The 12,246-nt window shown below is 43.1% G+C and overlaps 1 protein-coding gene across 1 annotated transcript; it reads left to right on the top strand.

Annotated features, from left to right (window-relative positions):
* Positions 1–4,577: 4,577 nt before the first annotated feature.
* TM4SF4 (transmembrane 4 L six family member 4) lies at positions 4,578–11,330 on the top strand (the record flags this gene model as incomplete). The annotated part of the gene is made up of 5 exons (XM_079539656.1): positions 4,578–4,751; positions 5,024–5,113; positions 7,492–7,625; positions 8,632–8,821; positions 11,193–11,330. The coding sequence occupies 5 exons, from the start codon at positions 4,578–4,580 to the stop codon at positions 11,328–11,330; spliced, it is 726 nt and encodes a 241-aa protein (XP_079395782.1).
* Between the last annotated feature and the right edge of the window lie 916 nt (positions 11,331–12,246).

The raw sequence follows: 12,246 nt of genomic DNA, 5'->3' as shown, positions 1-12,246 counted from the left end.
GTTTACACATATATAGAAACAGACAAAAATACAAATTCATATGCGGCAGCAGAGGCTCAAACAGGCCTTTTTTCAGTTATGCATAGCATAAATGTAATAGTACCTGTAAATACATAGCAAAATCCTGCCTGCTTTAACTGCAAGCAGGACTAGAATTTCTAACAGAAGCTTAGGTAGCTGAACTATATTTAAGATAAGAAAGCAGCTACACAAATCACAAGAGCAAGATCTCATTATCATGGGTCATTGACGCAAGAAGAACTGATCACGACACCTTATCTACAGTTAAAAAATAGATAAATCAAAAACACTTACTAGATGGTATCCACCTATCTGATCAAAATAAAATGTAATTACAAAGATGAGTAAGAAAATTCATGGCAATAACAACAAAAAAGGAACTTCTTGCAAGAATAGTACTGATGGTATCTCAGCTGGTCAGCCTATGTATGGAGACAAGGATGGTTAACTAATGTATGATGCAGACGGGACAATCTACTCTACTTTTTGGGTTAACATAAAAAATACATTTGTTTCTGTTTCAGGATCACTGTTTCCAAGTCTTATACATTTGCATTTACAGCCACCATGCACTGCACATTTTTATACAGACAAACAAGGTAAATAGCCGTATTTATATTTATCCTTCACATTTGTCGAGTTCTCTGTTCCAGTGCTTTCTCAGTCTCCATGTAGGTGGTGAATTGTTGTCTGTCAGTGCTTTAAGAAGCCAGGCAAAGAATAGATAAGCCAGATGCTCACACCCTCCTGAAACTAGCAAAACTTTCCGAGTAAGTTTTCATTTCTATTATTTTCCATAGGACACCCCATGGAGTCTATATGACTTGGAAGATGATGAAAGGAGACGCTCTCTCACAGGATGTTGGAAAGGAGTGCCTTTGACTTCACAATTGCTAGGAAAATGTTGAATACAAGGGCTAAAAATTCAAAGACTGACTCCACCCCTGTTACTGTTCCTCATAGTCTCCACAATATTGTTGCTGATGCATGACAATGAGTTCACTGGACCTAATCTCAGATAGAAGGCTGAGATTAGAAAGAATGTAGGCTAAGACGGAAGGGAAGAACCCCTTTGAGGAATGGAGTGTGCGAGTCACTCTGGTTTTCAATGGAAAAAGACTTAGGTCAATATAAGTGTTCTTTTCCAGCTCCCTTAAGCCATCCCAAGTGCCAAGCTTAAATTTTCACATGAAGGTTGGTCATAGTTTAAAAAAGCCATATAAAAATAAAAATTAAAATGAATAAAAATAAAAATATAATTGAACAGAGAAATCTGACCAGCTGGTGAGTGGAGTAAGAGAGAAAAAGAGCAGGACAGCTGCCCAGGTCATAGCTTGGAAGCTGCTAAGGATCTGGTAGAAGCCACTTACTGTATGTTGGGATGGTAAGGTGCTGCAGACAATACAGTTTAAGCCTCTTCCCCTTACTACAAGCCAGAATTCACAACTGGAAGGAAAAAAAAAAAAGAAAAAAAAAAGCCATTCTAGTGTGATTGTGATAAGGAAATCAACCAAGCAGTCAGATTTATGTTCCAGCTACAGTAAATATTTTCCTTATGTCTGTTACTGAGTCCACTGTAATACATCATAGCTGGAAGCCAAATTGCAGAAGCTCTCTACCCATTACAAACATCATAAAAGTCTGTTTAACTTACTGGGTGAAAAATTGAGTGTTCAGATTCTGAATATCTTTATTGTAGAGGCAATAGGAGGCTGCAGAAAGACATGAAAACTGCCACACTGGCCTAGTTCAGACACCTTGCTGACCACCACATGTAGACTGCTGTCTGTTATTCAGGGACTTTTCATTTGTTCCTCTGTCTGCTATTCTGTTGTACAATGGCTGCCTTTTTTTTTTTTTTTTAAAGAAAATTTTACAATAAAGCATAAACCTTTCAAAATGGACTTCAATGGAAAATTTCTTAACTAGTAAAATATAAGATGTGCTCTGTGATAACTCTGCTATCTGTGTAAGTAACATGCAAGTTATCTTGCTGTATCTCTGCCTCTGCTGCACTTGTACTGCACAGTCTACAGTTCCTTGCGTACTGAAGTATAAAACATCCGTGCTCACCTTAAACAAGCTAGTTCATTCCATCTCTTTTTCTACAGATCCACCACCAAGAGACTGCTGTCTCTCATTCCACTGCAACTGAAGGACAGTTCTGTATTTATAAATGAGTATTTCAACTTTGTTTAAGCTACTTTACCTATTATTTCAGTTACAGAACCAAGATATGTAAAAGGTCTTTGGACCATCAGCTAGTTAACAACAACAATAACAAAACAAAAAAACCCAAACTAAAACATCAACAAAACCCCACCACTCCTTATTCTCTAATAAGGAGACACACATACTTAACAGAAATTTGGCTCTTTTGAGGCTATTGATTCGGGTCTGTGTTAAAGGCAGAACGCCAAATGAGAAGTGCCACTGAACTGAGCTTCGTGACAGATTTCATACACCCGTTAACAACACTGTTGTCCAATACAGAACTGTTAACAGAATTCCATGTGCTGCAGTGGAATGCACATAGCTAAATGTTAGATAAAAAGTTCACCTCTCCTTCCTCTGTGTGATTTGTGAACGGCCTCATATTTTATCTCACTCCAGAAAGCAGTTGGCTGCTGCAGCTGCCCTTAAAGAGCATCAAGAATAGTTTCCACAATTTTTTCAAGGCACTGAGATTATTTTTAATTAAAGCAATAAAAAAAGATATCAGGAATATATGATTACCAGTTAACCAGTCAAAGACAGCCTTTAGTATTTGCCTGGTTGATTCCCAATATCTAGAAGGGGCACTTCAAAAAAATAAGATTTTTCAGTAGAATTACTCAAGGCCAAGTTGGTGCAAGTAAATAAATGAGCTGTTATTTCACCTACAAAGAGTAAATCATAGTGTGATGTTTTTCTTAGTCTGAGACCTGTCTTCATGAATTAAACATGAAGCTCCAAAGTCAAGCACTGTCTGATATGAAAATGGGTTTCATGGTTTCATATTTCAATCAACAAACCTTTATCCTTTCTGCCTGAAATTAGTCAGAACTGGGCTAATGAAAACAACAGGAGTATACCTAGTGTCACATCTAAATTAGTAATAATTATTTTTTCTTAAGTTTGATACTTATTTTACAGCAAAAACCTGAACTTGCTATCTGCCAGAGGCAGTATCTATCTGCCATCAATAGTAGCACTTTCACAATTTAACTACCTTCTAATTGCAGATTAGAACTGCACACACAGTGAAATCCAATTCAAAAATACAGTTCTCTAAAAACACGAGATCCATCTCTCTGGTAAACTGCTTTGTGTCTTTTTTTTTTTCCTCTTTTTGTCTTTTTTGGCAAAGAAAGATGAAGCTGACAAGCCAGCCTCCAGTTCCAATTACGTTTCTTCAGCATTAGCGACGGCTCGAACTGTCCCTGCCCCTGCTCCACCACCTCCTTGTACTGGCAGAGATGTCCATGTGCCTGGTGAGGAACCAGATCAGGGCACTGCTCTGCAGGGAGTTGGATTTTTTTCAGCTGGACCATTTCTGTAACGATAGCGACCGATTAAGCCAGCTTATTCAACGCTGCTACTTCATCTGAAGCTACAGCTTCAGCTTGAGATGGCTTTGGACAGTTCAAGATGATATTCTTCATCACAGCACAAGTTGTGCAGGACAAAATGCCATGCCTAAGCACCCAGTACCTCTTAAAGAGCTGCAGGGCCTGCTTTAACACAGCTGTCTGCTTGAATAAAATGCTGCATGCTAAGTCACCAGAGGCTCAGCTTGAGCTCGAGTTTGCTTGCCACATGCAACACAATTTTAAATGCAAATTTTGCCTGAGCACAGATGAAATGTCAGGCTTTGAGGGTACATAAAATGGCAGGACATGTGATGTGAGTCCACTGAAACTTCTCTGATCCTTATCTTTTGTTCATCGATATTGGCTGCAAAGCTCTGTTTTCATATTAATTCAGTACATACATATAGGAAATCTGCAAGCTATCCGACCATTTCAAAATATCAAATGTGTAGCTCAGCCTTCTCAAAGAAAAGCAAATTCATGGAACTTTTCTACTGCATACAGCTATTGTTAACGCAAGCTGATTCATTACGTGCTTATTTTCACCTACAAAAAAACACTCTACAGAGTGAAGGACTGTGTATTCCAAGAGTGATGATTTTGGACTAAACAGAATTTCTATCCATAACCTGAGCCCAGATAACTGAGGGCTTAAACATCATTCACATTAGTAAAATATTAACAGAGGTTACCGGTTGTCATAGTAAAATGAGGGGTTGCACTGAACGTAATTTCATTTATGGAGGTTCAGAAAATTGACATCATGGCTGTGAGAACATATAAATAATGCACACGCTGTTGTTCAGATCAGCTGCAGCAACGTCTCTGAAGGGAGTATTCTACGGGCTGAGTTCCTCTAGAGGCACTGCAGAAACCAGATTTTGTAAGATAGACTGAGAAGCTCCTCTTCAGAAAACACTTCTGAGAACATCTGAGAGATTTTTCCTCTGTCTTTCATTGTGCTTGCAATTTCTTTTAAAAAACATGTGCACTGGAGGCTGTGCTAAGTGCCTGGGAATCACACTTATCCCTTTGGCTGTGCTGTGTACACTCGCTAACATTTTACTGTTTTTCCCTGGAGGAAAAGTGGCTGAAAACAATGACCACATTACAGACGAGGTTTGGTACTTCGGAGGGATACTGGGATCCGGCGTGTTGGTGAGTACATCACTTCGGACGTTCCCGCCTTTCTTCCCCCACCTCAACCAAGACTTTTTGAAGTCTTTGCATTGTTGAATTTTCTCAGTAGCACAAATGCAGTCTCTGACACTGCAAATTCTTCTTTGATAAATAAGTTGAAAGTCATGAAATAGTTTTGGGAAAAGAAATCTAATTCAGAGGTGAAAAAACAAAGATGTGGAATTACTGAATTTAAAAGCAAATGTAACTTGAATTTATTCCAATTCAAACTGAATTTCTGTTATTGGCAGATGATCTTTCCTGCCTTGGTGTTTTTGGGCCTTAAGAACAATGATTGCTGTGGATGCTGTGGTAATGAGAGCTGTGGAAAGAGGTTTGCGGTAAGTGAGAGGAAATGTAGCAAAAATGTAAGAGCTATATTATGATCAACAAAATACATGTTTCTTCTGTTCATAATCATGGAGGGACAGACAGACACTGCCCAGACTGTGAGACACAAAGCAGGCATAGACAGCAGGTTGTCAGAGCTGTGCTGCACCTCCGATGTGCTACGGATACACACCGGTACTGCCTCTTATAGCAATAACAGCACTGCTGCAATCACAAGTAAAGTGAATTATGGAGAGTTCTGCATTTCATTTGGCACAGCGTGACAGTTCTCTCTTCCATTTTTTGCTGGGAGTTTCAAAAATTATTTTGATAGTTGTGCATTGTGTTCCCAGCTCGTTGCGGAACCATGCAAGGGGCTGTGAATATCTGATTGGGTTCACAGAAAACTTCAGGTTGGAAAAGACCTCGGGAAGTCACTCGAACCATCCTCCTGTTTGGAGCAGTCAGCTCTAAACCGGGCTCTGGTCTGAACTTACAGCTTTCTCTAAGGCACTGCTGAAAAGTCTCAAACAGGTACCTTCAGATGCCAGTAGACTTCTCAAGCGCTTTAGTTTAAAAAGTCAGAGTAGATAAAAAATAGGAATATTTCTATTAGGAAAGCGTATCCTTCTGAAACAAACTGTTGGCATACGGAGATCATTACACTGCTTTACAACAAAACAGATTTTCAATTGGAAAAAAAAAAGAGAGAGTGAGAGAGAAAAAGAGCAGTGGCTGAGCCCCACAAGGAGCCTTCCGTGACCCCCTGTGAGGCCGTGTTCCTGCAGTCCCAGTAGCCCAAGGAAAAGATGGAGTCTCACTGCCAGCAGTGAACATGGCTTAGCTTAGCTTTCGAGACTACAAAGAATGCAGGATCTAACAAACTATAAAATATTCTGCTGCCAGGCTTCCACTCACACCTCCACAATTCAGTTGAACTCAGAGCATGTCTATATGAGGAGAGGTGAGCAGCTGTGAGTGCTCTGCCCATTCTCAGGCAGGTGCACCCAAGCTAAGGTATATGTGAGGATGGCACTTTCCCTACAGCAATGTCCATCCTGCAGTGCTGCCCTTCACAAATCATGTCAGCGTAATGCCTGGACGAAAGACTGGGACTGCTACTGCAGCCACCGCGCTGTATTAAGAGTCCTGGCGGGCTTACCACAGCGTGACTGACAACAGAATCTGCTCTCGTATTTTAACAGAAGCATCATTACCTCGATGTCTGCTACATTAATGTAATTTTTAAGTTAGCCCCCATCAGATATCTAAACACAAAAATGTACGTCTGTCAGTGTCCAGCAGGCATTTGGACAACAACCTGGACTTTCAGTCAGCTCCGAAAGGGCCGGGCAGTTGGATCAGATCATCTTTGAAGGTCCCTTCCAACAGAGCTGTTCCGTCCTACCACAGCGCTCACACAAGAGCACTGTGATGAGCTCTATATATAACACTCACAGACCTGAAAATGCTTTTTCTTTTTTTTCCCCTCCACCTACATCAGAGCCATGGCACAGGCTTCCCAGAGAGGTGAGGAAGGAATCTCCTTTTCTGGAGTTATCCAAACCCAGTGGGACGCATTCCTGAGCAACTGCTGCAGGGAACTGCTGTGGGGAGCGGGACTGGCAGAGCCCCGGAGGCCGCTTCTGACCTCTATGGTTCTGTGATTCTGCGATCCTTTCGCTGCAATCCAATAAAAGATATTCCCTCTACCTGCAAACTATTATGACTACCTCTGTCTACAAAGAAATAACATTGGACGTTCTTAAAGTTCTAACACAGCATTAGTTTTTGAAAGATTTACTTACATATTACTGTACGTGAAAATCTTGTAATGGAAAGCCAGGAAAATAAGGACATCCTTCTATCAATTCCACCTGCACTGCTAGAGCTAATGATGACAAGTACATGGGAGAAGATATCCATAATAACATGAAATGTGAAAGGGAGACTAGGGAAGGAAAAACAAAATTACTTGGCCCAAATATGACCAAAATACCAAAGTTAACCTGGACAGGGTACTGTAGATTTTATTAATGCCACAAGGGGTCCAAGACTTCATAATCTTTTGTGAAAGATCCACCTTGGTGAAACATTGTGCCTTGAACAGCCATTTATTGGATACATACTGCCCAAGTGGAACGAGTGCCATCTGCTGTGACTGTACCAGATCCTTCAGTCCTCAGGCAAATTCTTTTAAACCTTCTACATAGGAGTGCAGCTATGCAATATACATCGACCATGCAATTGCAAACTGATAGATTTTAGCAATTCTGCAGCTGACATTTTTGACTGTTAAGAGCTGAGCTTAGGGAATGTACATTCACATGAATAGGGTGCATTTCAACATCTGAATGATAACTAAAATAATGTCATTTCTCTTTGTCAGATGTTTTCCTCTATAATATTTGCTGCTATTGGAGTTGTGGGAGCTGGATACTGCTTTATTGTGTCAGCAGTAGCCATAAACAAAGGCCCGAAATGTAACGATGGATTACAGTGGCTCTATCCCTTTACGGACGGGTAAGTCAAGACAATCAGAACAAAGAAAAGAAAAAGAACAAGATATATGTTTTAAATTCGCGATATTTATGGTTACATTTCCAAATCTCTTGTTTAGCAGTTGGGATTATACTACTTGTCTAAAACAAAGGTGTTCTTCAAAGGCTGAGCAACTCACAACAACACTAATTAAGAAGCAGGAGCAGTATATAAAGAATAAGAGAACCAATCAAAACTACTGAGTTTCAAGGGAGCCAACAAAGAGAAATGAATGCACAACCCTTCAGTTTCTTCTTGGGATTATAAGCAATATTCAGGAATAAGTTACACCTACATTAACAGCAGAGACGTCTCTTCTTGAAATATGAGGTTTTCCAAATAATTAGTACTTCATTTTATCTTAGTCATGTAATTTGTCCCACTACAAAGAGAACGTGTGGGCTTCTCCTTTGTGTTCTCCACTTCCAGAGAGGACAAAATGCAATGCTATCATGCTGTAACAGAAGAAAGCCCAGGGTTTCTCCCAAGGGAGAGTTAGAGACAGTGCTGTACCTCGGGGGAACCCCACGGCTCTTGGGTGCCTGGGAGCTGCATTTAATTCATGCACCACGAGATGTCAGGACTGCTTTGTGCAACAGCAGAGCTGACACCACAAGCAGGAAAAGCGACTTCACATTGAGGCATGAGCAGGCAGCCAAGTCGTTTTGGCACACACTTGGCTGTTATTTGATAATTTGCTCTTCCCAGAACAGCAGGGCGGTCCAGTTGTTTCTAAAACAATCTCATCTCTGATTGTGCCTTATCTTTCTAAATTAATTACTTAAACTGATCGAAGAACTACACAAAAGAATGTTCTAATGTTCTAGCAGTACTAATGTTGTCATGGGAATTATTTTTTACATTCTTGAAGCTCACAGAATTTTGGTCACATGTTACAATTATTGCTGCTCTATCAGCCAAAATGAATTGCCTCTTTGCCAGCCAATATCATCTTCCAATCACTTTGTTTCCCTCCTTTACTATCCAGGAATTACTTAAGTGACCAAAACTTGTGGAGCAGCTGTGTGTCGCCTGTGGACATTGTGCCCTGGCACCTGACCCTTTTTGCTTTGCTATTGGTGATGAGTGGGATCCAGGCAGTGCTCTGCGGCATTCAGGTTGTGAACGGACTCTTTGGAACGATCTGTGGGGACTGCAGATGCTGTGGATGCTGTGGGGTGAGCACCGATTGACTTCTCTTCTGATTTTGTGTACTGACAATTGCTGCAGATGCACTCAATGGGCCAGTCTGAAAAGCTGAAGCAGCGTTTGTTCAGCATTATGATCATATTTTCTAAAACCTCAGTGCTGTCAGGTGCCCAAACAATCACTTCAGCCCTTATTTGTGGGGTTATCCAACAGCTCCCTAAAGCCCCCGGACATCGTGAAATCCCATTAAAGTCACACGAATAGGAGCCACTGAATAACCTCTGTGATTTCCTTCTTCCAGGGTAACGGGCCTGTCTAAAGAACATCAGCGGTGCAAAAAACCCTTCTCACCTCTTGAAACCATTTGGGAAAGGTTTCAGCAGCACCGCCTCTGCTAGGAAGATCAGAATGAAGGGCACTTCCCTACACCATAGGGGTGAAGCCCTGACTTCTCTCCAGGCACCCATGTGCTTGAAACCCCTCCTCATGGAATAAAATTAGCAAAAGTCAAATATCATAATCATATTTATTTTTGTAAAACAGATTCCATATAGAATTTTGCCTGAGAATTCTCTTTTTAATGTTAATAGCTTTCTAAATGTAGATCACCAAACAGTGCTGATAAAAGTTCAGTTGTTATGAAATTTTATCTGATTTCTTCTGAAGTTTAGCAAATGGGAATATCATAAACAAGTGGAACTTCTTTTGAGGATATGTTTATGTGTGCAGAAAAGCAAGGACTTCTTTCTCCCAGGTCTGCTATCTATAAAATAGAGACTGTAACAGAAAAGATTTGTGGATCTCAATGTCTCTTTTCTTAATGGAGAAATAGGCATATTTAGCAGCACTGCTATGCAAGAAGCACACAGTCAAAGCAATGGGCTGAAGAACAACAAACTGCTGCCAACAGTCTGCAGCATCATGAGTCAGCCTGGACTCCACCACAGCCAGCTTTAGGAACTCAGTGAGAAAGGCCAACGCACAGCTTTTAGCAGCTTCCCCCACTACACTCGGAGATGGGAGGGGCAGAGCAGCACGGCGCTCCTGGCACAGTCGCACTGTGCTTGCAATTTGCTTTCTTCTTTTTATGAAAAAAAAAAAAAATCTTTTAAAGAGATAAAACCATTTCCCAGAGAAATCAAGAAGGAAATAGAGATTGAAAGAGAAGGCTGAGGGATTCAGACCACCTTCACCCTTCTTACAAAAGATGCAAAATCTTCATAACCCTGCTTGCCAGATTGGCTCTCTGGGGATTTCTACTTCCCCAAAGCACTGACCACATCTTTTTCCTCAAAATTTCCCTGAGACAGTGATTCAGTGCCCTGTTTTCTCAAAAGTGTATCTCATGCATTCTGTGTCTAAAATACATAATGAACTTTGAGGATTTAAAAGCAGTAAAAGCTGGTAAGCATTATGCAAAAAACGCTGAATAGCCATGCATACACACACACACATAGAGTTAAATTAATACAAGCAAAGGGGTGTAATGATACTTTGTGCAAGATGATAAATGATGAAAGAGCTCTTCAGGAACAGCTGTCTCTCCCATCTGCTACCCTGCATTGGTCCAGAATTTGAGAGTACCCTTTATATCCCCACCCACTGACACAACCATTTTACATCTATTCTTTCATCTGTGGTTAGCAGCTGTCCTGCACCCCATCTTGCATTTGTCTTGTTTTATTTATATAAAGCCTTTGGGAATATGGAATGTTTCTCTTCAGCATTCAACAAATGGATGCACAGCTACATGGTGTACGACTCAGATTTATTAATAAACCAAACGTGTAAATCTGTGGGGGAGTTGGGATAAGAAATCAGGAAGCTACAACACCTAAACAAAAATACCGGGTGCTTCATGAGCCAATGATTCCAAGATGCCCGACAGCGGTTTCCTAACAACAGCTGATAAGTCAGTATTGAGATAAGGCACACACATCTTATTTTGTGATACAGCCCTGGGGCGTACTGAACAATTCCAAAGGATTTCCACTGATGTGTCAGCAGCACTGCTCCTAAGCCCCCTAAACGTTAGCATTTGAGGCAAGACAGAAACCAAAACTAAAGACGACTGCAGGTAAAGCAGAGCTCAGCAGTCCTGACCACCTTAGACAGCATGCTCAGTTCCAGCTGAACATGAGACTCTTTGCAAAGAAATTCCGGGAGCTTACAGGAAAACATCGGGATTGTTCGTAACATCTCAACGTGAACACGTTGTTTAAAACTTCATTACGTGCTCAGTGACTGCTGACCAGAATGCCACGAGCACCGCCGCCCTGACACTGGGAGGCACTTCTTCAGCTGAGAGTTTACATAAAAAGAAACACAAAGGTTATTTAACGACTCAGATCACAACGTGCTGACTGCGTGTGCGTGCTTTGAGACCGCGTTTAGACGCAGGTCGGACAACACCGGAGCGCTGCAGAACACTGTTGCCCGCAGCAGCAGGACACGGCAGCCCTGCGGCAGCACCACCTGGCCAGGATCGGCGCCTCAGTGCAGCGCCGCGGAAAGTCTGCTTCTACATCTGGGAAATAACACACGTAAGGTTGAAGCCATTTGCGCTTCTTTTAAAGCGTTCGCATCAGCAGAGTGCGAAGGACGATCTCTAACATGGTTTTAATCGGGAGTGTTCACCACACGCCCTCAGTCCCACCGGACGACAGACCGACGGACCACGACGAGGCGACGGCGGCGGAATCCGCGCCCGGGGCTGCGGCGCGGAGACCCCGCAGAGCGGAGCGGATCGGAACTCCGGCGGTGGGGGCGCAGCGCCGCTCGGGCCCCGCGCGGCCGCACACCAAGGAAACGCGGGGAACGCCAGAAGCAACGGAAGCAGCGGAGCGCCCTCCCACCGCGGCCGCGCCCCTCCCTCCGTCCCCCGCCTGCGCTCGTCCCACAGCCGCCTCCTACCTGCCGGCTCCGGGCCGCCCCGTTCCTGAGGAGGGTGGGGGCCGCGTGCTTTGCGCCGCGCGGAGCGTCCTGTGGGTCTCTCAGCCGCGAACGGCTCCTCGAGCCTTCCTCCCGCCTCATTTATCCTCTTCCTCCCTTCTCCTTTGGCAGCGCGAGCTGCAGAGGCAGCAGCCGCGGGTTGCGGAGCGCTTCCCGCCCGATCTCCGCGGGGAGCTCGGAGCTCTGGGGCGTCCCGGCGCTCGGGATGGGGCAGCGCACGCCGCGCAGCTGCAAAGTCGGCGTTTGTGTGGGCGCGCGGCGCCGCTCGGGCGCGCGGTTGCGCGGCGGAATCCCTGCGCCTCTCCGCGGTTTGCAGAAGTAGAGAAGGCGGTCTCGGTTTTTGCGTATTATTGCGTTCATTTTTAATGATCGCATTTCAAAGAGTTAAAAGATACCTGGGGGAGGAAGGGACGCGTCGCTCACAGCGAATTGGTGACGGTGGAAACTGAAAGCTTGGACGAACAGTAGAAAAAAAGCACGAGGAAGATTTGGGCTGAGGCGC

The sequence above is a fragment of the Tetrao urogallus genome, assembly GCF_951394365.1.
Source record: "Tetrao urogallus genome assembly, chromosome: 9".
NCBI classification, from domain to species: domain Eukaryota; kingdom Metazoa; phylum Chordata; class Aves; order Galliformes; family Phasianidae; genus Tetrao; species Tetrao urogallus.
The sequence above is the reverse complement of the archived record's forward strand: the minus strand, read 5'-3'. Positions and strand labels throughout refer to the sequence as shown.